This window comes from Rhinichthys klamathensis, unplaced genomic scaffold, assembly GCF_029890125.1.
Source record: "Rhinichthys klamathensis goyatoka isolate OS25496 unplaced genomic scaffold, OSU_Roscu_1.1 h1tg000088l_1, whole genome shotgun sequence".
NCBI classification, from domain to species: domain Eukaryota; kingdom Metazoa; phylum Chordata; class Actinopteri; order Cypriniformes; family Leuciscidae; genus Rhinichthys; species Rhinichthys klamathensis.
The window spans coordinates 1,214,521-1,240,447 of NW_026606628.1; the positions used below are offsets into that span (position 1 = coordinate 1,214,521).

Consider the following 25,927-nt stretch of genomic DNA (forward strand, 5'->3'; position numbering starts at 1 on the left):
TGAGTGTAAAAAAACAAATCCATGAAAAGTTGAATATTTTATGTTCTAAAAGCTTTTATACAATATATATATATATATATATATATATATATATATATATATATATATATATATATATATATACCGTATTATTTAAAGTCTAAAAATAATCTTTAAAATGTGTGTCAAAACCTTATGTGACGTTTGATTAATATTCAGTCAGTCCTGACCATAGTAGAATTTGTAAATTCACTTCCGGGAATGGAAGCCGACTCCTGCGGTGACCAGATGTGATTTGAATAACGTTAGCTTTTTTAGCAAAGCAAATATGTGTTTATCGCATTAAAAATTAATCGTCACGGAAGACACTTAGGAGATGTGACGTGTCAAATAATAAATCAGAGAGGGTGTGATTGCATTGACGCACTGAGTTTGCTGGTCACAAGTCCAAAGTCCTGCAGTTCTTTCAACTCAAAACACAACACAACACAGTGACAGTTCAGCTCAACACAATGGCCCGATATGAACTTGTTAAACGATCAGTTGCTCTGATCACTCTTACCAACCCACCAGTCAATTCCTTAAGGTGAGTAAAAAAAACCTGCTAAAAAATAATGCATTTACATATTTTCCAATCCATTTGTATTTGTTCTTATTAAAGCAAGACCAAACTATAGCAGAATCTTGCATATATTTTCCTATTGTTATACATTGTTATAATTCTAACTTTTGCATAGTTAAAAAAACTTTTATAAATAAGATTGTTACACATGATCTTCCACATAGAGAAAGACAAAGTGTCCTTGAAAGTGTTTTCAAGTGCATTAATACAAACCCATTATGAACAATAGTGATTTTAACATGTCTTTTTCCTTAGTTCTGCTGTGCGTCATGGCATTGCAAAGACCATGGATCGAGCCCTGAGTGACCCGAAGGTCACGGCCGTGGTGATCTGTGGAGAGAATGGAAGATTCTGTGGAGGTTAGAACAGCCTATCACAGACACATCTATCCACCAAAAATAAAAATTTCATTTTCAGGTTAAACATGCTGGCACATGTATGTTGCACAAGTCTTTCACTGATTTGCTTGTCCTGGCTGAGTTATGTAAGAAGACCATCTGATGATAATGCATTTTTCTCCAGGTGCAGACATCCGTGAGTTTGCTGGGCCTTTGAGAGGACCTCCTCTGCTACCCTTGTTGGATTCCATAGAGGCCGGAGAGAAGCCTGTGGTTGCTGCCATAGAGGGGGTGGCTCTAGGTGGGGGCCTTGAATTAGCCCTCGTGTGTCACTACCGTATTGCACACTCTAAGGTAAGCCATTTTATACTGCTGTGTATTCTTATGAACATGCTTGAATATTGTGCAATACTGTCTAGTGCTACTATGTTGTAAGTTAATGGGTTGAACTTTGATATCAATATTTGAGGTTTATTAAGAGAAGGAAATGTTGTTGGTTTGTGGTTTATGCATTAAGTATGTAATGTACTATAATGTATTTTGCGTTCCAGGCACGTCTTGGGCTTCCAGAGGTGACTTTGGGCCTCCTGCCAGCTGCTGGGGGAACTCAGCGTCTTCCCAGGCTCATTGGCATTCCTGCTGCCCTAGAACTAATCACCACGGGTAAATCATACACTTAGCCTATTGGCACACCCACAATTCACCCCAACAGATTTCAGCCTTTTTGCTAATTTCAGCCACATGCCCTACTCTGTAAATCCCAGCTCCGCAAAAAAACATAACAGTCAAAGTCAAGTGACTGAAATATGTCCTGCAGAGATTGTTTCTGAATTTCCTGATTGGCTAAAATTTCGTGAGCTGAGCCCCTCGATTAATTTTTATTTTTTTTACTACTCAATAACTGCTGTGTCTCTGATATTTTCAAAGAGATTTCATAAATAATTCACTAATTCTTCACTGTAAGAAGTGCTACAGTTAATCTGATCATCCAATGTACTTTATGATAAAAATGAAAACAGTAGGGGACTACATTTTGTTTTCAGTAATAAATCAAACTTTTCCCACCAGGTGTCAGCATTGCACACTGTTTCTGATTGATTTGCTTTAGGGCTTATAGCAACAAGTCAAATCCAGATATAGCACTTTATACAATACAGATTGTTTCAAAGCAGCTTTACAGGGATAAATAGGGAAATAACGATTCAATGATGCAAACAGTGTTCAGTTCTGCTGTAAAGCAGCTCTTAAAAGAAAATAGTGTCATTGTTCAGCTAACAGCAACAGTTCATCCAAAAATGAAAATTGTGTCATTATTTACACACCCTCATGTCATTCCAAATGTGTGTATTATAATTGTTATTATTATTATTTTTATGGTGGAACACAAAAAGAGAAAATTAAATAATTGTTCAGTGCTTTTTTATATACATTTCATGATGACCACATATATCTTCTTTTTTTTAAGAGCTGTATGAACATTCATTAAAAAGTCTTATTTGTTTTCCACTGGTAAAACAACAGCATATGGGATTGAAACGCTGTGAGGGTGAGTCATTTATTTTCATTTCTGGGTGAACTAATCCTTTAAACATGCACAGTGAGATTTCAGTTGTTTTATGGTTATGATGGGATTTTCCTCACCCATTGTCATAATCTATAAAGCAAAAAAAATAATGATAATAATCACGTAAAGCACCCCCACATCGCTCAGTTTCTCCTTTACCAACAGCAGAATTATTGTTTCATATTGCAGGCCGCCATGTCTCTTCCCAGGAGGCTCTGAAGCTGGGCATCGTTGACCAGGTCACAGAGCAGAATGCTTGTGAGGTGGCTGTGGAGTTTGCCCTGAGAGCTGTAGGTATGTCAGCGTGAGCATGAGCTTGCAAAGCAGAAATGCGGATATTAAAAAACTGAACAGTAAAGGGAAGCCGAGTCTTTGGCAGGCTTTCAGAGTCAGGGGACGTTCCAGATAAATCCTTTGTCACAGCAAATGGAATTAATGTTTCATATCCTTGTCAACGAGTTTCAGAGACGTTCGGTGCTTTTTGATCTATTTTTCAAGAAGTGAAAAGGAACAGACATTATTAGAATATTAATTGTGACCCTTCTGAGCATTGGAGAACAATTTAAACAAATGGCATGTTTCATATATATATATATATAACAGCTCTCATTATTACAGATCTTTTATTTACTTTTGATGATAAGATGGTCTTTAAATCCCCTCGAACTGGTTTAAAAACATGCAAAATGTTAATGATTATATTTGTACTGACTTTCTTAACTATATACGGGGCAAGTGAAGTCAAAAATCTTTGTGTATACTGTTGAATTGTGCTCTCTGCATTGTGATTCTCTGCAGCTTCTGAAAAATGAATGCCAATTCTTCACCTTCTGCTTGACCCCCATTTCCTCCAGTAATGACAAATCATATGAGAGCAATTAAATCATTGAAACGATTGCCGGGCTCTCTGAAGTATTTCTGTCAAATTATTCGGCTTTTCTAGGTCTACAGTAAGTGCAGCTGTTTATTATGCTCTACGGAGAGTGACGGAGCCAGATCTCTTGTAATGTGAATGTTGTGAGTGACACTCTTACGGAGAGATCAGGGTTCATCTAGAGTCAGGATAAGCTGTGGAGGGAGATTAAAGATTGGCCACAAAAGCTAATGCTCTCACTGTAATCACACGCTGAGCGAAGATGAACCCGGCAAAATCCTTGCAACAGTCAACTAAATGTAATTGAGTAGCAGGAGCAAACGTGACACAGGTATGGTGGACAACAGCCAAAATGTGCCTGATTTACTGACTAATGGTAAATTGCAAATGGTCCAAATCTGTCAGAATGTAAACGGGTTGATTCCATCTCAAATTGTGGCCACACAGAATTTGTTTAAAGAGAATGGCTGAGAATTAGCCTGGATGATAAATCTCATGTGTGTGATTGATCGTAATATCTATTGTGAGACAGTAGAGTCCCAGAGGTAAGAAATCCCATTAATTTTCTCCATTGATAGAGCTCAGCAGCAGAGACCTCCCACTCCAATAAAGCATTTCAGCGCATATGTATTATTCAACAGTTACAGAGACTTTTACATTGTTTCAAAAGATTTCAATTTCAAGTAAACGCTGTTCTTATCACAGTTTCCACAGAACATTGTTTCAGCATTATTAATAATAATAAGTGTTTCTTGAACAGCAAATCAACGTATTAGAATGATTTCTGCAGGATCATGTAAATTCCATTTTAAATTATATAAAACAGAAACAAGTTGTTTTAAATTTATGATAATATTTTACAATATTACTGTTTTTACTGTAATTGATCAAATAATTGCAGCCTTACTGACTCCACACTTTTTAATGGCTGCATATATGAATATTTTGCGAGAACATTCTTACTTCATAATTACTATACTGTAAGTCAATCGTTTTATATTGTATCATTGATTTCGCTTCAGTAACATCTTTCACAGTGCTTCATGGGATGAGTAGTTTATTTACTCATCATTAATGTCTGTTTTTTGTTGTTGTTGCCTAAAATCAAATGTTGAAATGGTGTGATTAATCTTGTAGCTGGTTTGTTTAGTTCTTAGATTACAACTCTTTACCTCAACACTTTTTGTAGAATCTTTCTCTCGGCACTCATAGCTACAGAGATTTATCTTGTTTTCCAGTCGCTGAAACATCTGCCACATGCACCTATCAGGATCTGACCCAGCCCTACTTACAATAAATCACAGCATTAGTGATTCAAGTCCTTCCCACAGCACCACAGATTAACCACAGCAACATCTGTAGTGTGCACTAGCACAGTACACTAGACATCAAACTGGACACTCGTGCTTCTATGTGTTACTTGAAAGGAACAACACTGTTTTGAAATGCTAATTCCTGTCAATATACTTTCTATTGATTGCTCAAAACAGGACAGAGCAGAAAACAGACAAAACTATTGGTTTCTGGTCCTGCTGGCCCTTTAAGGCTCATCAGAGTGACCCAGATTCCAGAGAGAAAGATGAATCTAATGCAGTTAAAAGCTATATTGAATCAGGTACCGCCCTGCGTAATCCTTTTAGTGAGACAGGAAGTCAAAACACTAAAAATGCAGTTTTGATGGGCTGTTCTGTTCTGTTATGTGTGTGTGTCTATCTTTCTTTCGGACTGGTTTGAGTTTTAGACCATCGGAGTAAGGACAAAGAGTCAAGTGAAGACATTTTGGCCAGTCCTCACTTTCTGACACCCCTTTAAAGGCCTGTTTGAGGATCAAGACTTAGTTATAATTAGGTTAATTAGGATTCCTGGGAAATCCGAAATCTCTGTCCTTGTGAGGACATTTTTTGGTCCCCATGAGGAAAATAGCTTATAACTCATACTAAATTATGTTTTTTGAAAATGTACAAAACTACAAATGCAGAAAGTTTTCTGTGATGGCTAGGATAGAATATACAGTTTGTACATATAAAAATCATTATGTCTGTGTAAAGTCCACATAAAACATGAAAACACAACGTGTGTGTGTGTGCGTGCACCAAGAGATAGGCACATGACTCAAGTCAGGTCTTGTGTTTGTGCATTTTGAATGCTACGATTACACACTTTCAGAAATCCAACATATTTTAGAAACTGATTAACATAAGTATTTTGGAATTTCTTCTTGACCGTTCCATTTCTACTGATTCGGAGTAATTGCCATGTTTGTTATAAAACGACCATACTACACGAGGTTCAATACTACCCACTTAGCATTGCCTTTGTTTATCACATTAGGTTATATTTTGATATCATATCCATTGTATATTTCACAGCCAAACCGCTGTCTTCCCGAAGACTGAGTGCGCTGACCGTGCCCTGCCCTCCAGATCTGGATGTCCTATTAGAAGCGGTCACTATGCAGATTCAGAAGAAGGCTCGGGGAGTGATGGCACCTATGGCTTGTGTTCAGGCAGTGCGGGCAGCTGCTACAATGCCTTACAGCCAGGGAATAAAGCGGGAGAGTGAACTGATGGCCACTCTCTTCAACTCTGGCCAGGCCCGGGCTCTTCAGTACTGCTTCTTTGCTGAGAGGTCTGCTGGGAAATGGACTCTACCTAGTGGAGCGCAATGGAATGACACCAAACCTAGAGAGATCCGGAGTGCAGCCGTTATAGGTACCAAAAGAGAATGTCTTTATGTGCATGAACAAGACCTGGGGATGGTAGCAGGGTTATTTGGTTAACTAAAACTATTAAACATTTTTGTGAATTGAATAAAAATAAAAAATAATTATAAGGATTACATTTAGGCATTTGGCAGACACTTTTATCCAAAGCGTGGATTGCATTTGCATTGCATTCAAGATGCATATTTACAGTTTTTGCTTTCCATAGGAATCAAACGTATGACCTTGGCATTGCTAGAGCCGTGCTCTACTGTTTGAGCTGTTTGAAACTAAACAAAAATTAGAAATGTTGCTTTGGCAACTAAATGAAATAAGTTGAAGAACTCAAAATTTCTAAATGGAAAATCTTAATAGGTTTAGTAAAAAAGTAACATTAAAAAAACAGTGTAAAAATGGCAAAAGCATATAACACATTTACAAAACACATTCACTAAAAACTCTACTAAAATAACTGAAATCATAATAAAAACATAAAAGCTAATTAAACAAAAACTGTAATGGTATATACTTTACTCACCCTCATGATGTTCCAAACATATGACTTTCCTTCTTCTGTGCAACACAAAAGAAGATGTTTTGAAAAAGAGAAGAACAACACTGGACCCCATTGACATTCATTGAATGGACAAAAAAAAGTATTTTTCAAATTATCTTCTTTTATCTTCCACAAAAGAAAAAAGTACAGATTTGGAACGACTGATGAATAAATGATGACAGAATTGAACATTTTCTGTATCCTTTAATATTCCAAAGAAGAAAAAAAAAAATCAATGTATTTTTTACATTAATTATTTTTTTATATGTACTTAGATTTATTAAACCCAAGCGACTTAAAGCATACATTTGAAATTGTAAAAATACATTTAAAAAAAAACTTTTTTTCTGTTCAATATTCTTATCTAGGACAGCTTTATGCACACTTATAGGTTGTTAGTGTGCCAATGTTGTTTTTCAGAAGTGTTGAAACATCTGTTTGCTTTACGTTTGAGACAAGCAGAGATTCTTCTGTTATCATAGAGGAAGAATGCTGGCAGTGTACAAACCCTCATGCATAGAATTAGAAATATGGCTCAGTTTTGTGCTCTGATCAGTTTCACCATCTGCTAATTAACAAGTGCCTATGTCTAATTGTGCCTATGTTGTTTTAAACTGATGGTTTTGTTTTACTCCGTATTGACCATTCATTTGTCACCCTTTTAGGTCTGGGCACAATGGGAAGGGGCATTGCGGTGTCTCTGGCACGTGTGGGAATTTCTGTCATTGCTGTAGAGTCAGACAAGAAACTCATGGAGACTGGCAGGCAGATGGTGATTGGCATGCTGGAGAGAGATGCCAAAAGACGGGGAGTGAGTGCCTCTCTCAATCTCCTCAAATTCACCCTCAGCTTACAGGACCTGAAGGATGTGGACCTTGTTATTGAAGCAGTCTTTGAAGACATGGTACTTAAGAAGCGTGTTTTCCAAGAATTGTCCAAGGTGTGTAGACCAACCACTCTACTCTGCTCCAACACCTCTGGTCTGGATGTGGATGCGCTGGCCGGTGTGACGGATAGACCGCAGCTGGTGATTGGGATGCACTTCTTCTCGCCGGCACATGTCATGAAGCTCTTAGAAGTTGTCTGTGGGCCTCGCTCCTCAAGTGAAACCATCGCTACAGCGATGAGTCTTGGGAAGAGGATGGGAAAGGTGAGTGTTGCTGTTGGAAACTGCCCTGGTTTTGTCGGAAACCGCATGCTGAAGCCTTACTCTGATCAAGCCACCTTCCTGCTGGAGGAGGGGGCCACACCTGAACAAATCGACAAGGTTCTGGAGGACTTTGGTTTCGCAATGGGTGTCTTTAGGATGTCTGACCTTGCAGGTCTTGATGTTGGTTGGAGAGTCCGGAAGGAATCCGGGTTGACCGGGCCTGATGTCGACCCGAAAAATCCCCCACGTAGGCGCCAAGGGCGTAAGTACTGTCCCATTCCAGACATGGTCTGTGAGCAAGGCAGGTTTGGCCAGAAGACCGGTCGTGGCTGGTACATGTACGACAAACCTGGGGGCACAAACGCAAAGCCTGACCCACTGATCCAGAACCTCCTTGAGACGTACAGGAGCAGGTACGGCATTAAACCGCGCAATATTACAGATCAGGAAATGATCGAGCGATGCCTTTTCGCCTTGGCCAACGAGGGCTTTCGTATTCTGGAGGATGGCATAGCTGCCCGACCGGAGGATATTGATGTCATCTATCAGTTCGGTTATGGCTTTCCAAGGCACCGTGGTGGGCCCATGTTCTACGCCAGCATGGTGGGCCTGGAAAGAGTCCTGGAGAGGTTGGAGCATTACCACCAAGCCCATCCTGATGTGTCTCATTTAGAGCCCAGTCCTCTTCTGAAAAAACTTGTGGCTTGTGGCAGTCCTCCTATCCAAAAATGGAGAGAGCATATCAAAACAATGCACAGCCATCTCTAAGAGCACCATGAACAACATGCTATGTGTTAAGTTTAAAACTCTACATAAAGCCGGTTATTAAAGAATCGACTTTCTCAACTCTTACCTGTCGTATCGGCTTATTATTTCTATCCGAATAGGTTTTAATGTCCTGTGTATTTTTGCATTTCTTAGTAGCAGACATATATAGTTTTGGCAGAAAGGACAGTAGTTGTAAATCCCTGTTAGTAATGTGGTTTATTTTTTGCACAGCACTGGTCTCAGGCCCATTGGTACCATTACTCCAGTCTTTAGTGTCACATGATCCTTCAGAAATCATTATAATATGCAGATTTGGTGCTCAAGAAACATTTCTTATCAATGCTGAAAATGGCTTAATATTTTTGTGGAACCATGATACATTTTTTTAGGATTATTTGATGAAAAAAAAAAATATCTGTAACTTTTGATCAATTCAAAATATCCTTGGTAAAAAAACAAAAACTTTTGATCAGTAGTGTATATATTATGAACTACCTGTTTGGATGTTTTTTATTAGGGCTATTTATGGCTGTGCATTCAGTTTAAGGAAAACTTTTAATTAATTTGGCTCTTGATAATCTATGTGGAATAGTTGGCCTGTTAGGTGTAGTTTGTATGATGTGATTTGTGCTTTGCTGCAAGGGATAAGTTAATTGCTATTGCTTCTAATCGCTGTGTGTGTGTGTGTGTGTGTGTGTGTGTGTGTGTGTGTGTGTGTGTGTGTGTGTGTGTGTGTGTGTGTGTGTGTGTGTGTGTGTGTGTGTGTGTGTGTGTGTGTGTGTGTGTGTGTGTGTTTGAAAATGTAAAAATACAGAAAGTTTTCTGTGATGGGTATGTTTAGGGGTAGGGTTAGTGTAAGGGGGTAGTACGGAATATAACGTTTTTAAAGTATAGAAATCATTATGTCTATGAAAAGTCCTCATAAAATATGAAAACACAACGCGTGTGTGTGTGTAACATATATATATATATATATATATATATATATATATATATATATAATGAGAGAGAGAGAAAGAGATCAGAAGTTTGCATTAGTACTCGGATTCAAAAATCTTTTATATGTTCGTTGAAAACTCAAATTTGAATTTTTAATTCAAAATTTATTTTATAGTGATTCGTCAAATAATCAATGTCTTTTTCATACATTTTCCTTTTTTTCCTTTTTTTCATATTTTGCTTTTTACACACTGTAATAATTACAGATTGTTAGTCAAAATAATACAATTATTAATAATAACAATAATAAAACATTTTTAGAAAATCTTTCTAAAGTCTTTCCGGTAACATTTTATTTTACAGTGTCCTTTTTACATATGTTACATGTACTTAACCATAGTAATAACAGTAAACTGTGCATAATTACATGCAACTAAACCTCAACCAAATCCTAATCCTACCCTAACCCTAGAGTAAGTAGCCTACATGTAGTTAATTAATATTACTCAGTACTTAAATAAATAATTACACTGTAACAATGACACCTTAAAATGAAGTGTAACCGTCTTTCCTAATGTAGTAGGTTACAGTAAAATCATATGATTGAGAAAACCTTTGTAGTGTATTTGAGCGCCGTCTTCTGGTCAAGTGTTGTCACAGCAGCTGTGTGTGTGTGTGTGTGTGTGTGTGTGTGTGTGTGTGTGTGTGTGTGTGTGTGTGTGTGTGTGTGTGTGTGTGTGTGTGTGTGTGTGTGTGTGTGTGTGTGTGTGTGTGTGCAGTATATTTCCCGTCAGTGTGCCATTAGCGCTCAGTCAGTCCCGCAGCAGCGTCCACTGCGACTGCAACACGAGGAGCTCATGTGAAACATAAGTTTCAATCTGCGCTTTTCTCTCTCTCTCCTTAAATAGCGAGCGCTCCAGGACCTTTTACATGCATGATTGTTCCTCAGTACGGATCTGGCAGATACCTTTTATTTTAACTCAGTTGATAATTCTCTGGAAATCTATGAAGGATTATCCTCATCGAAAGCCATTTCAGTTTAATATGGAAAAATGTAATTCTTCATATTCAGTAGCCTACGGCTACAGGGATCTTAATGCTGATGTTGTGTGATGGTAGGATATCATCAGCTGTAAGTGACTGAGGTAAGCAAATCCAAACTCAAAATACTTTTAATAGTTCGTGTTATTTGAGACTAACACTCTGCTGTTTATCATTTGTTTTTAATACAGTAGTATTTTATATAACAAATTATAGTAGCCTATGTGTATTACATGATAATATTATATAATACAATCAATTATTAATAAACGTGTCATATACCGTAAAGTCTGACCTAAATACATTTCATTCCTCAAGCAGTCCTTCTTATTAATGTATCTTAAATCAGTAGGTGTTTGACAGTGTATCTTCATTGCATGTCTCTTCTCTTACAGTAACCATGGCTTACACCGGAGTGCAGAAGGCTTTGAAGAGCGATAAGTTAGATGAAGCTCAAGCTCTGGCCAAAAGCTGTGCAGGCAGACCAGACTTTCTTCCCTGTGATGGACTGTCCATCTGCGCGACCCACAGCCACGGAAAGTGTTTCAAACTGCACTGGTGCTGCCATTTAGGCTGGTGTCACTGTAAGTGGCCAACTTCTGACATGCAAATACATTCTATTCCATTCTATTCTATTCTATTCTAAATACAATATGATACACTAGTAAGTGTGCACTGTTCAAATGAGAAGTGGTACAAAATATCATTCACTGTCTTCAACACAATAATGCAGCTGATAGTATGATTAAAGATCACTACCCACATATTCTATATAGCAGAAAGAAATCTACTGTCCATCATCTTGCAGAAAAAATAGGTTATGTAGTAAATACATGCATCATTTTCCATTTTCTTTACTATTTATATGAATCTCCTCTCTTATAAGAAAAGGTTCTATAAAACCGTAAAGGGTTCTGTCAGGCGCGTCATGTATTCCCTTAGTATGTTTACTTTACGAGTTGTTTAATTCATAAAATTGAATTAAAATTAAAAACAAAATGAATTAAATCTAAATCCATGAAATGATACCATGATGGATTTTAGGGATTTAGTTTTAATTCATTTTTTTATTTTAATACAATTTTATGAGTTAAACAACTCGGAAACATACTTTATGACTATAGAATTTTTTTTAAGTAACCCATTAAACATGACATTTGTTACATGTGTGTCCTGTGTTTCCCCCCGTCATTGTGATTTGGTTGAGTCCTGTGTTAGTTTTCCCGCTCCTCGTTAGTTCTCAGTTCCTTCACCTGTCTACCTGTCATTATCAGTTCATTTGCCCCAGCTGTGTCTTGTTCTCATTATCCGTTCTAAGTGTATTTATACCCTGTGTTCTCCCTCACTCCTTGTCGGTTCTCGTTTATGTAACGTTTGTGTATGGTGTGTTGCTGTTTCCCGTGATCCTTGTTTTGTTTGAGTAAATTATATTTGAATTGGACCTGTTGACTGCTGCCTCTTCCTCTGCCTGCACCACACCCGTAACAGAAGAACCGACCACAAAAATGGACGACCAGATGGAGGCTTTCCTCTTTGACCAAAATGGGGCCTCACTGGAGGAATTCACAGAGGTATATCTTCACCTGCACCAGGACGTATACTGGGAGGAAGATTTCCTTAAACAGCGGTTCTGGAGAGGTTTGGATGATCCCTTAGCCCAGATACTGTTGCTCGATGACCTACATCTACCATTCTCGGAGTTTCTGGACAGGGCGCTTTGGGTCTGTGGTTCATCCCTCACGGTAACATCAGTCCAGCCAGAGACCGTCCAGCCAGAGACCGTCCGTTCAGAGCAGCCTGCACCGCAGCTTCACGTCGCCTGCCCGCCAGAGCCTGAGCCCGTCGCCTGCCCGCCAGAGCCTGAGCCCGTCGCCTGCCCGCCAGAGCCTGAGCCCGTCGCCTGCCCGCCAGAGCCTGAGCCCGTCGCCTGCCCGCTAGAGCCTGAGCCCGTCGCCTGCCCGTTAGAGACTGTGCACACCACACGTAAGTCCACTCAAGAGGAGACTGCTTTGATGGTGATGTCTACGGCGATTTTGTGTGTGTGGGCTACACACACATCAGTTCTGGCCCATGCATCCAGTCCTCCCGAGCCTTCTCCGCTGGTTCCGTCCAGCCCAGCCGAGCCTTCACAGCCGGTTCCATCCAGCCCAGCCAAGCCCGCACCACTGGTTCCGTCCAGCCCAGCCAAGCCCGCACCGCTGGTTCCGTCCAGCCCAGCCAAGCCCTCATCGCTGGTTCCGTCCAGCCCAGCCAAGCCCGCACAGCTGGTCACGTCCAGCCCTGCCGAGCCTGAGCTTCCCTGCAGCCCTGCCGAGCCTGAGCTTCCCTGCAGCCCTGCCGAGCCTGAGCTTCCCTGCAGCCCTGCCGAGCCTGAGCTTCCCTGCAGCCCTGCCGAGCCTGAGCTTCCCTGCAGCCCTGCCGAGCCTGAGCTTCCCTGCAGCCCTGCCGAGCCTGAGCTTCCCTGCAGCCCTGCCGAGCCTGAGCTTCCCTGCAGCCCTGCCGAGCCTGAGCTTCCCTGCACGCCTGCCGAGCCTGAGCTTCCCTGCACGCCTGCCGAGCCAGAGCTTCCCTGCACGCCTGCCGAGCCGGAGCTTCCCTGCACGCCTGCCGAGCCGGAGCTTCCCCGCACGCCTGCCGAGCCGGAGCTTCCCTGCGCGTCTGCCGAGCCAGAGCCTTCTCCGCTGGTCCCGTCCAGTCCTCCCGAGCCTTCTCCGCTGGTCCCGTCCAGTCCTCCCGAGCCTTCTCTGCTGGTCCCGTCCAGTCCTCCCGAGCCTTCTCCGCTGGTCCCGTCCAGTCCTCCCGTGCCTTCTCCGCTGGTCCCGTCCAGTTCCCCCAAGCCTGTCTCTGAACCCGTCACTCCCCCCAAGAAAATTTTGGGGGGGGGATATAAGCCACCCTGGCCACCTGAAGTGGCCTCTCCACCCTGGCCACCTGAAGTGGCCTCTCCACCCTGGCCACCTGAAGTGGCCTCTCCACCCTGGCCACCTGAAGTGGCCTCTCCACCCTGGCCACCTGAAGTGGCCTCTCCACCCTGGCCACCTGAAGTGGCCTCTCCACCCTGGCCACCTGAAGTGGCCTCTCCACCCTGGCCTCCTGAAGTGGCCTCTCCACCCTGGCCACCCGAGGGAAAGTCTCCACCCTGGCCACCCGAGGGAAAGTCTCCACCCTGGCCTCCTGCACGTCCTGCTCCGCCCTGGCCTCCTGCACGTCCTGCTCCGCCCTGGCCTCCTGCATGTCCTGCTCCGCCCTGGAGGCTTCCTGCTCAGGGTAGGCCACGCCCTCGTCAGCCTCCAGGGCGCCCGCCCCCCCACCCCTATTGAAGTTATACGGCGCGAGGACGCGCCTTTTTGGAGGGGGCGTTATGTTACATGTGTGTCCTGTGTTTCCCCCCGTCATTGTGATTTGGTTGAGTCCTGTGTTAGTTTTCCCGCTCCTCGTTAGTTCTCAGTTCCTTCACCTGTCTACCTGTCATTATCAGTTCATTTGCCCCAGCTGTGTCTTGTTCTCATTATCCGTTCTAAGTGTATTTATACCCTGTGTTCTCCCTCACTCCTTGTCGGTTCTCGTTTATGTAACGTTTGTGTATGGTGTGTTGCTGTTTCCCGTGATCCTTGTTTTGTTTGAGTAAATTATATTTGAATTGGACCTGTTGACTGCTGCCTCTTCCTCTGCCTGCACCACACCCGTAACAACATTATTACGCAAGCTTTTAAAACATTTCTCCTTATAAAGAACCTTTTATGCACAAAGGGTTCTTTAAAATTGAGTCAAGAACCGGATCAATATAGAACCCCACTGAACCTTTTTTCCTAAGAGTGTAGGGTTTCAAATATGACATTTTTTAATACTATCCATTGCATGTATGATCACGCAACCTGTTTTGTGAACATTTATGAGCTTGTGTTGTCATCAGCAACTGCTGTCTGGTGTCGCACAGATGCTTTTTCAGCATTATATGTCTTCGGCTGTGCCTGAGCACAAGCTTGACAATTTCTTAGTAAGCAAGATGTGTAGATCTCCCCAGACATATCTCAGGAGCAATTCCATTGTGAGAGTTCAAACCTCTATAGCTGACTTTATCAAAGCTTCCTGAACCTTTGCGTCACCTCTATATTCTCCAGTCGTTAGCTGGACATGACCCTGAATCCAGCAGTCATGAGCGAATACACACAGGAAGCGTCCGCTCGGCTCCTTGAGCAGGATGTTCACTTCCTCTAGTTCACGTCACTCTGACTGAGTTCAGGTCTCGAGTGATTGGAAAAGCTTTCATTGAGTTTTAAGGGAGGTAAATGTCAGAACGAGCCCTTTAGAACTGTGTGAGCAGATCAAACCGTATTTAATACCCTCTCATGACACTTCTGCCAAGAGAGCTGAACTTTATTAAGTTCAGCCATCAAATTATAAAAGATTATTATCCTCAACGGTCATCACAGTAGTTTTTTTATGTCCTCTATATTTTCCTCTTTACATTTTATTAGGCTACCGGCCAGTCCTATGTTTGTGATTACTTTTACAACACAGATAGGGTTACTCTATTTATTTATTTATCTGATCAATAAAAGCACGTCTGTAATCAACATAAATTCTAATGTAATACTGGTCTACAAATGCAGCTATATGCAGTGCATCATTGTTTGCTTGCAGTTTTATCATTTTGTATGATCGCATACATCCGCAGTGTGAGATATGAGGTTGCAAAATAATGAATTTGGATTGTAGGATGGGGGTAGACACTCAGTGTTTTTTTTTCCTTTATCAGTTTGTGCCCATGATGACAGCTATAATCTGCCATTATTGCAATAGAGACAGAGCATTATGTTAATGTGTTCTCGTGGTTTATCAGCCAGCACACTTGCCCTGTGAGAACTACTGACTGGTGTGCCATTGTGAAAAGCATTAAATGTACCATAAAATTACAAACACAACAAGCTCACCCTGATATGTATTGTTTAGTATGCCGGATCTGTTAAATAATTCATGGCTGGAAATCCTGGTGCTTTGTTGCGTAACTGTAGAAACTAAGACTTTTGAAATGACACCTAGCACAATTGGCGACTGCTATTCACGATTCCATGCGTGGCTTATTATCAGGGGAAGCACTTTTCATTTGATGGCAGATCTACAGATCTTTTGGTTTAGTGGAGATGCACACCTAAAAGGACAGTTCACCCAAAAATGAAAATTTTGTCATCAGTCATCATTTACTAACCCTCAAGTTGTTCCAAACCTGTATGCATTTCTTTCTTCTGCTGAACACAAAAGAAGATATTTTGAAGAATGTTGATTGACAAACAGTTGATGTCCCCTCATTGAAGCCCATCAACTGTTTGATTACCCATATTCTTCAAAATATCTTCTTTTGAGGGGGAGTTAATGATGTCAGAATAAAAAAAAATGGGTGAAATATCCCTTTAAGTTCGGGGGTCAGAAGGTTTTTTTTTTGAAAGAAAGAAAGAAAGAAAGAAATGAACACTTATTCAGCAAGGATGCATTAATTTGATCAAAGGTTACAGTAAAGACTATTTTGAATCTATTTCAAGTAAATACTGTGGTTACACTTTACTGTGACGTAGTTACATTGTGTTTAGTATGTAATTACTATAGATATACGGTTAGTGTTAGGCTTTAGTTTAGGGTTAGTTACTTGTAATACGTATGCATAATTTACTGTTATTAGTACGTTAATGTAGTAATGTGTAACTAACTACGTCACCTTAAAATAAAGTTACCAATAATATTCTTTTGAATTTTCTATTTATCAAAAGAATATGAAAAAGGTTTCCACAAAAATATCCACAAACATTAATAATATATAATAACATTAATAATAATAATAATAACGTTTTCTTGAGCAGCAAATCAGCATATTAGAAGACTGAAGTATACTAAAAATCCAGCTTTACCACAACATGATTTCCAAATAGATAACCTTTATTTTGAATTGTAATAATGTTTCACAATATTTTTGTTTTACTGTATTTTTTATCAAATGCATTCAGCCTTGGCGAACATCAGAGATTGCTTGTAAAAACATTTTTAAAAAATCTGACCCCACACTCCCCAAAATTCTGTTTCCTTTCTACAGTCTTTATTGTGTTGTTGTCTTGACTGTTCTTATGGTGCAATGAGTGCCCCAACGGCACACCGCTGTGTTATGGTGTACATTGTGATGATTTATTAACGTTGCTCTTGCACAGCACCGCACCACACCACACATGATACCGACGACAGCTTTGCTGTGCTGTGTTTGGGTTTGACAGTACCCAGTCATCCCCTGAGCAAATCCAGGGCTGTGGTGAGAGAGCAGAAGCTGTGAGAGTGGCGTCTACACTCCAGGCGTGTATGTGCTGCTTAGTGATGTTATGTGGCCATGTGTGAAACGTCGAGAAGGAAGCCTCCTGTTTCTGGCTCTGTGCCTGCAGCTCCAGCTGTCAAACATTGATTTCCTCTCTGAGCTCTGTTCTGGCTTGGAGATCCGGTCCTTGTCCAAAAGATTTATAAAACAAAGAACCGACAGAAGTCTGTAAATGAATGCCAAACCGTACAAGTGGAACCTCTATTGTTGATTGCACATGAGAAAAGTGCGGTGAAATAATTGTGTTCCGCTCAGTCGAGATAGTCGGCACCTCCGTGCAATTTACTTCGTTTGCTCTCTTCACAGGACATTTTTGGAATCTCATTAGAATGTAATGAGTTTGTTTTGCTTTTGTGTTTCTTTTGTTGTCTTTGCTTTTCTTGGCCAGATATGTTTATTAAGTTCCTCTCATGAATTTGATACAGAAATCATATCAAATCTCAGGGCTGCAGGAATTGTTTGCTAGAACTACTATTACTTGTAGAAATGTCAACATTTACGTGTTCATTTATTAATAATATACTGTATTAGTAGTAGTGGTAGTATCTGTTTCATTACACTACCCAGATATTGTATGAATTCATTAAATTGTTGCAGCATTATTTTGTATATCAGTACAAAAAGAGGATGTAAAATGCAGCACAAATAAATTGACAACGTTTTGAATCTGAATGAATATATATCCACTAATATTAATCGAACTCCCTGTAGTGCTTCATATGAGAGAGTCATTAAACTTTTTACTTGGAAAAACTACTCCCATGCTGTTTTGAAATGTAGTTTAGTTAGTAGTGTCACTACTTTTAGTTAGTTAAACCCTGGAATAGTCATCTGTTTACAGCACAAAACACAAGATATTTGACAGTTGCTGTCTAATGCATTCTTAAGTGACCTGTATAAATCCGTTCTGGTGAAGTGAATGGGATGGATGGGGCTACTGTCATATTGTATCTCTGTAGAGCTGACTCCTGTATAATTTAGGGGATGCTTTTGAGAAAGAGAAAGAGAAAGACAGAGTGTGTGCATGTGAGAAAGACCCTTAGACAGAGAGATATGAGACAAGAGACTTACTGTCAAAGGCCATGAGCGAGTGAGTGGATCTGGGCCGATAACAGGGGATTAGTGTTGTCATAGATGTCCTGATCACATCCCGGCTGGATGATTCTGCAGATGTGTGGAACGAAACGGAAATGAACTGCGGTGCTGTCTTTCTGGACTTTTTATTTTGATCTTTTTTCAACAAAGGGGAGCAACAAAAAAAAGACAAATGGGACAAAAAAAAATCCTCCTTGATCAAACTTTTACAGTATGATTTAAAGGGGATCTTTCATGGAAAACAAGATTTTCTTTTTTTATGTTGAAATATAGGCCCAGTTTCACAGACAGGGCTGAGATTAAGCCAGGATTAGGCCTTAGTTCAACTTTTATAAAAGTGAAAAAAAAAAAAAAAACATTACTGGTGGTGTGCATCTTGAGACAAAACATTGCCAGTGACATATTTTAAGATATCTCAGTGTAAGTCGCTTTCAATTATGACAGCTCGATCATGCATTTTTAGTCTGGGAATAAGTTTTAGCTTTGTCTGTGAAACCAGGGGATAGTATTTTAACAAAGCTGCAAAGAAGAGTTAGATCAGAAATCATCATATTATTGACACCACAACCATGAGCACATTCAAGCGGGGGACTTGACAGAGATTCCTTAAAATGTACTGTGATGGCAAACAATAGAAAGCTAAACATAATATAGTATAATATAATAAGAGGCAGTCCAGTTATGTAAAAGAGTTTATTCTATTACATGATATGATATATATGCACATTTGTATTTACTGCTATGTTTGTATTTCATGTTGATTTGATTTTATAATTAACAGCCAACAGATTAATCATTTATTTCACATATTTAATCATTTGAAGTATTTGACGTGAATGGCCCTTAATTAAAAAGTAAATAAGAAACAACCAGGGGTACATATCAAAGCCTATATAACATTCAGCATCTTGGCAGTTGCACTGTTACTCATTTCATAACCAATCAAAACAGAGGTAATTTACAGTATACATAGACGTTTAAAGCTACAGTAACAAAGGAAGGGTGGAAAATGATCATGTAAAACTCTTTTGAGGGCAAGAAACATTGACCTTAACATAGACTATGCAAAAGAAAAAAGAAATGCTACAATGTGTAGAATAAGCATTAATTCATTCTGTGAAAGTATGTTGCTGCACTGTAATACAACACTGAAAAAAATGTTATGTTGATTTTACTTAATTTTATTATGTCAAGGGGTTGCACGAAATAAAATTATCTAAATCCAGATATATTTTTTAAGTTAAGTGTACTTATATTTTGTAAACTGGTTATACTTATATTTTATAAGTAATTTCAGTTTAATTATATTTAGAAATTTAGCTAAATTATTATGAGTTGAATTTACTCAATTTTTTCAAGAATCAGCCTGTGAATCTCCATAATGGTGACAATTATAAAGCATGCTGCAGTTAAAATAAAATTCAGTGATTCAAGTTAAATGATTGTGAATGAATGATTATTAAATAACAACCAATGGCATCAGACTACCTTTTCTATATGCTCATATGGCTGTTATAACTCAGTCAGGTACAACAGTCAAACAAAAAATGTAAAGGTAATGAGTTAAGGGTCAAGCCCCAACTAAAACAAACACTAATCTCTATAATGGTGACACAAATCCTTCAGTGATTCTGCTTGTTAACATCAGGTATCTTCAATGTTGGCAATAAAAATAAAGACTTATTACTTCTTTTTTGACGTCTGTCTGTTATTTTTGTTTAAAATGCATAGAGATTTTGTATTGAACATAGCTCTGGATAACAGTGTCAAGGGGGCGGGGTCATTTTACTCAGATGACCAATCAGTCTCTCTCAGTTTACTCATTTGAAAATGGTTAACTTTTAAGGAACTATTTTGATTAATTTTTACTCAATTGTAATGTGTTAAATTTAAATAATAATATTGCCTGTAATCTTTTGCCACAATTTTAAATTAAACATTTTTTTTTCTAATTACTTTTAATTGAATAAAATTAACTTGTTTTAAACAAGGGCAGTGAATTTGAAAATTACTAATAAAAAATAAGTAGGATTAAATAACACATTAAAATCAGTGAAATTAACCAGATAAAAACATGTAACATTTACAAGGGGTCAGAATCATTTTTTTCAGTGAACCTCAGTGGATTACAGCATGACCTTCTATTTGGATAATTCTTTTTTTTGTATCTCTCATTATATGTGCACAGGTTTTTATTTATTTATTATTATTATATAATGAAATATGTTTCAATGAATTACACTTGACTATTTTAGATTTTGATCTCTTTTTTTCTGACAGCAAGTCCAAAGATGATCTAAACTGGTGTGTGGCAGTAGTTCTCATTAGCATGTAAATAGACGCCACAGGTTTTTGGATAACTCTCCATGTGAGATATTGATGTATATGCTTTAATGAAAACAAAAATAGATTCATTTGTAAATGATGATGACTTTCAGACCAGAGGCTGCTGATATTAATACTGCAGTGCACTGCAAGTGATTATACATAATGAAGCATCCTGTGAGTTTTAATGCAATGCATATCTCCTTTTTTTGTTTTAGTTACACTTAATGTTTTGCTAGCTAAATATTATTACAAAGCCTTAGTTTGAATTTACTGATTGCTTCAGCCTTGTTGAGGTAATTCAATTTTAGTACACAAATTAGTATGTGCTTTCTGATAGATATTCAGGTAATGATCTCCTTTTACTCCGTCTGTACAGGTAAATATGTGTACCAGCCCATGACCAATGTGGCTCAGCTACCCAGCACACCTGTGCCGGTCGCTCCATCTGACTGTACCAACACCATTGATCTGACCATCTCTCTGACTGAACGCTTCCTCCGCATCTCCCCCTGTTTCCTGCCACCGCCTTGTCCCGAGTCCCCGAAATACTGCAACATTGCCGAACTGTTTATCGACGACTACATTGTCAAACGCATCAACGGCAAGATGTGCTACGTTCAGCGGCCCCCAGTTCACACTGAGGCTCCTCTTAGCCCACCTCAAATAAACCCTGCTTGTCTGGTAGCACAGAAACAGCACACTGAAGACAAGCAGACAATTGAGGAGAGCGTTAAAGGACCAAAAATGGGCCACTGCTCTTCGCCCTCCAGCTCTGAGGACTCGGGAATCAATGCTTTGGGAGGTCACTATCTGGAGTCCTACGAGGAAGAGTCTGAGGAAGAGGACGAACTTAGCATGGATGGACACTCTAGTCCGGAAAGTCTATGGGACCAGGATAAATGCACCTTACTGTCCCCTTCCAAATCCATTGTGGAGATTATTGAAAATATTGAAACTACTGTGTGATATTTCCAGACTGCATATTTCTGTTCTTTTCACATCTCTCTCTCTCTTTGTCTGACAAGATTAACTCATTGTGTTAAAATAAATATTGTACGTAGAGGAAAATACTACACCCATAAAGACTTTGATACACTTTGCATTTCTCTCTAATCTATATTTCTGTTCTCATTGTCATATGATCCTATGTTTGAGGTTTATCAGCACAGTTCTTGACTTTAAATCTGCACTACGGAAGACTTTTGAAAAAAAAAAAATGAACCAAATACCATTATTGAGTGAGTACATAAAAAAAAAAAACACTTTTCAGATTTGGGTTCTTGCCTTACCCCAATTCACTAAGCCATGGTGAATTATAGTTCTGTCATGATAACTCTCTGAGTGTTGGCATGGTAATGGGTATGACAATGTTGATATATTTGGTCTTGGCGGAATAGATGTGCTACGCTGCTGCTGCTTCTGCTGCTGTTGGGTATTTCTGCTGCTGCAGAGCAAGAACGGGACTTGCTACTGCCAATACATACACACGACACGCTGCTGTAGGCAAGTAAGACATGCTGTTGCTGTACAATCTAGTGTACAAATTACCCGTAGCATATCTATACAGGTGGAGCTGGGGAGGGTGGAGGGTTTCTTAAAGCGCTCTTCACTGCAAAGGCAAATGTTAACCAAGTATTTGAAGGTTGAGCACTTGAGCTCATTGGCTACTGATACAGCAGGAACCAATCAGCTGTGACCTATAGAGAATGGTGTGATTGCAAGCAGATTGAGTTAAGGACCTATTAGCCTGCACCATCTAGAGTATCATGACAGAACTTTGTATTAGTTTAGCAATTCGTTCAAAATGAATTGAGGAACTGGGGGTAATTCATTCAAAATAAGTGGACAGGTTTTTGTGGGATACGTTGTGTTTACGTCATTCGTCCTTCCATTTTTAAGTCATGTCAGTAAACCAAGCTAAGATGGTCGGGCTACTGTTGTGGCAGACATGTTACTTGCTCAAATTACATATATTTTCATCTTGTTGGACTTTCTTTTTACTATTAGTAAATTGTGGTGTAGCTAATAAGATATGGTGATCACATGCAACCATGCAACTTCAAACCATCAGATTAATTTACTCAGAAGAGCAGTGTTGACTCACCACCAACATAAAAAGATAGGTGTGTTCTTGAAGCGGCGCCGCACGGATCGATCAGAGTATAACTTCAATGTACTGTGAGAGGGATTAGAGAGCAGACGGCTCTGTATGCTTTCGAATCGCTTTCGCGTCACTTTCATGTCATACATCGGTTGGTCTGCACAGCGCTGCTTCAAGTCGAACACACCTTATAACTCTTTTAGTAACTGCAAATTTCTTTCCACCACTGATGGCGATAGAGAGGCCAATGTTTTGTAGTGCAGCTTTAGGAAAAACAACAAATAAATGACACCTCTGCTCTTTAAACTGTTTCACCACATTATAACAGATTGTAACCAGTTGAGTTAAATGTGAAATATCTGCCACCTTGGACCCTTCTCTGTGTATATCTCATTCTCACTGAAGGAATGCTTTTTTTAAATGAGTTTAGAGTATAGAAGTGATGAAGCTGGCATCTAGACAACCATCATCGAAGAGGTTAGTGCTTTAGATGTAATTTTTCATTTTCTTTTAAAAGGGCAGAGTAACAGACAAGGTATAAAGTTTATTTATCCATTATGTGTTTTCCCTGAAATCAAACCTATGGTGTTGTTAGCACTTAGCACTATGCTAGCAGATGAACTACAGTGGCAGGTGCAATGAAGACATATTGGCATTTCTTTATCAGGTTCACCATTCCTAATAGTTTGGGAGAGGAAAATGGTTTGTTGGTCTTTGATAATTTTACAGTCTCTAACTCTTAAGTGCTGAATATGACTGGCTTTTCGAATGACTTACGCAAGACCAATCAAAGCCCTCCGCAGTGCCGACATAATGCATTTTCATCACGGTTAATCCTATTCCAAAACACAGAACATGAATAGGGCACATTGTGAACATTGGATGCAAATTATATTCTTGCCATTATAAGTGATATTAGTCATAAATGTTCCCAGCAATTATGGCCATGATCGTCAAATCCTTTCCGTCAGTTCTCTTGCCAGGTCTAACAGAAAGGTGCAGGTGTCTTTTGATATAAAGGTTTCTTTTAGTTCTAGAGTCATTATCTTAAATGTTATGGTGCTCACTCACTGAGAAGCTTTTTCTTAGGTCTTATTATTGTAATTTTCATGATTACACACCTAAAATGTTTTTCTTTTGCCTTAGTCATTTTAAGATATCATAGCCTTTATATGTAAAATGTCCTTTAAATCCACAGAAAACCTTTAGATTCAGGAGACAGCCTTTATGATAAATAATAATAATAAAATAAAAAAAGGTGCCCAGATTAAGATACCAGCCAGATGGCACACTGCATTCAACTAGATATAGTTTAAACAGAGACAGGAGATTATGTTTATGTTCACTCTCAGTTTGATTGGTCAGTATTTCCTGAGCTCAGATCAAACAACGGACATGTCAAATCTGATATTTTAGTGCATCTAGCTGTCACAAAATCAGCTTAGCCTGCTTGAAAAAAATATCTTTCCACAAAAATGTTGTCTTAAAATGATGTGCTATTTGAATCTATCAGTGGATGATGAAAAAAAAATACTTAAAGGGATAGTTCACCCAAAAATTCTTTCATTAAAGGTGCTCGATGTTGGGTGACGTCACTTCTTGTTGACGTTCGAAGTATTGTCAAACAAAACAATAGACATAGTAAAATAAATGGACACAGCGACCCCATAGATTTCAACTGAGAAAATTGAAGCCCATTAGAAGCACTCACTTCCTGATGGCTGAGCGTACTGCGCAGGCTCAAACTGAGCTTGACGACGTAGATGTGATGTGAGCAACCGTTCTGACAGTTGTAAGTCTTCTAGTAGCTGTGCCAAGACAAATCTGAATTGAAATCTGAAACAAATCCTTTGTTGAAATATTTTGTCCCGTTGCTTTTAAGAACTCTCTATCTATGGGCTTCTCCCTTGACTTTATCCCTCCATGTCCCCCCGATTGCCTCATAGACAGTAAAAGATTGCCTGCGAGCTTCTCCTCCTGTCTATACGGTAATTTCTCTACTGTGCAACAGAGAGTCCCATGGTTATGACGCAATCGTTAGGCTATTTTTACAAAAACAGCTTCTACGGGGCCATAAAGTAAGATACAAAGTAATGGAGATTTTTATACATTGTCGTGTTTCTTTAGAAATAAATAATGGACAAATGGAGTTTTTGGACGCCTCAGATGTAAAGTTATTCGCTGTCAAAGTGACGCCAAAATGAATGGGAGTCAATGGAATGCTAACAGCAGGTGATGGTCTGCTACAATGCGAACCCCCAAGCGAAGCTTCAGTTTCTGGCTGGTGGATTACCCCCTTGAACAAAACAGAGGCTAGCTAGACCCTCCCTCCTAGCCTAGAAATCTAGACGCACCCTAGCGGCAGCAAAAATTATTTTGCAGCAAAGTGTGGTCTAGCAACTCTCCATAGACTTTTGAGCTGGAAAATCCAAAAACTGGTCCGGCCAATCAGATCGTGTAGAGTTGGTGGGCGGGCTTAACATAATGACGGCAGAGTTATGACGGTTCCGCGTGATTTCCATAGGTGATTTCCCTCTGCTTGAAAACAAAGAAGATGCTGCTGGCGAACAGCGGTCTTTCGAATCGGCTTTGGCCGCGACTCTGGAGGACTTGGAGTTAAGAGAACGTCACTTAAGTCATTCCTAAAAAAGGAAGATGTGTTCAGAGTTTTGACAACCGGATATGGCAAAAGTTTAATATACCAACTAGCTGGTTCACTGGTGGAAAAACGCATGGGACTCACTCATCCGTTCGTTGCTCTGGTTGGTTGTAGCGCTGTCCTATTGCGTGCCGAGGGATATTGAAAGACAACCGTTTATCCCGCCCCTCGGATTGAGGTATGCCAATTGTGAGTTCCCAGACCTAACATCTTGATTTAGGTCTGGCTTGCCAGGCTACCTCCCTCCTCCTTCACTTGATCATTTACAATAGAGATCGATAGCTAGCTGCTAGAAACCTATATGTTGTATTCACCAAAGTTAGCGCTGACTGCATTGTTCTAGCTAATTATATCCTTGTGTTTGTTAGGCGAACATGAAAGTCCATTTAGAAAAACCAAACTGGATTTACCCACCTGTCCAGCAAAAACAGAGCTACCTGATGTCGGATTGGAAGCCCTTCTGCCGGCGGAGTTCTCGCCACCTTTCAAAGACTTTTCCAATGTAAATTCGGGACTTTGCGCGTTCCTTCTCCTTTTCCCTCTTCTTTGCAATCTGTTCATCAGAACGTCGTCTCTTTGGTTGTGTGTCGGCCATATCAAACTTAAACAGTTATAATTCTAACTTCCCTCTTCATGCTTCTCTCTCCTCCACACCCCCCTTCATGAGTAATGAACCACACCCCCCTTCATGTGTCTCTCTCCTCCATACCCCCCTTCATGTGTAATGAACCACACCCCCCTTCATGTGTCTCTCTCCTCCATACCCCCCTTCATGAACCAATGAGGTTCATTCTCGTGTTACGCAGCACGCTTGAGCTTCTGCAAGAACCAATGAGGTTCATTCTCGTGTTACGCAG

The 25,927-nt window shown here is 39.8% G+C and overlaps 2 protein-coding genes across 2 annotated transcripts; both read left to right on the top strand.

Moving 5' to 3' along the window:
* Positions 1 to 406: 406 nt before the first annotated feature.
* On the top strand, positions 407 to 8,613 carry ehhadh (enoyl-CoA, hydratase/3-hydroxyacyl CoA dehydrogenase). The gene is made up of 7 exons (XM_056251738.1): positions 407 to 565; positions 857 to 960; positions 1,124 to 1,293; positions 1,491 to 1,602; positions 2,693 to 2,797; positions 5,747 to 6,088; positions 7,300 to 8,613. The coding sequence occupies exons 1-7, from the start codon at positions 492 to 494 to the stop codon at positions 8,550 to 8,552; spliced, it is 2,160 nt and encodes a 719-aa protein (XP_056107713.1). The 5' UTR covers positions 407 to 491; the 3' UTR covers positions 8,553 to 8,613.
* Positions 8,614 to 10,082: 1,469 nt separating this feature from the next.
* zgc:162707 (UPF0524 protein C3orf70 homolog B) lies at positions 10,083 to 21,409 on the top strand. Its single transcript, XM_056251739.1, has 4 exons — positions 10,083 to 10,186; positions 10,271 to 10,636; positions 10,928 to 11,116; positions 20,687 to 21,409. Exons 3-4 carry the CDS (start codon positions 10,933 to 10,935, stop codon positions 21,274 to 21,276), a joined length of 774 nt encoding a protein of 257 aa, XP_056107714.1. The 5' UTR covers positions 10,083 to 10,186; positions 10,271 to 10,636; positions 10,928 to 10,932; the 3' UTR covers positions 21,277 to 21,409.
* The last annotated feature ends 4,518 nt before the right edge of the window (positions 21,410 to 25,927 follow it).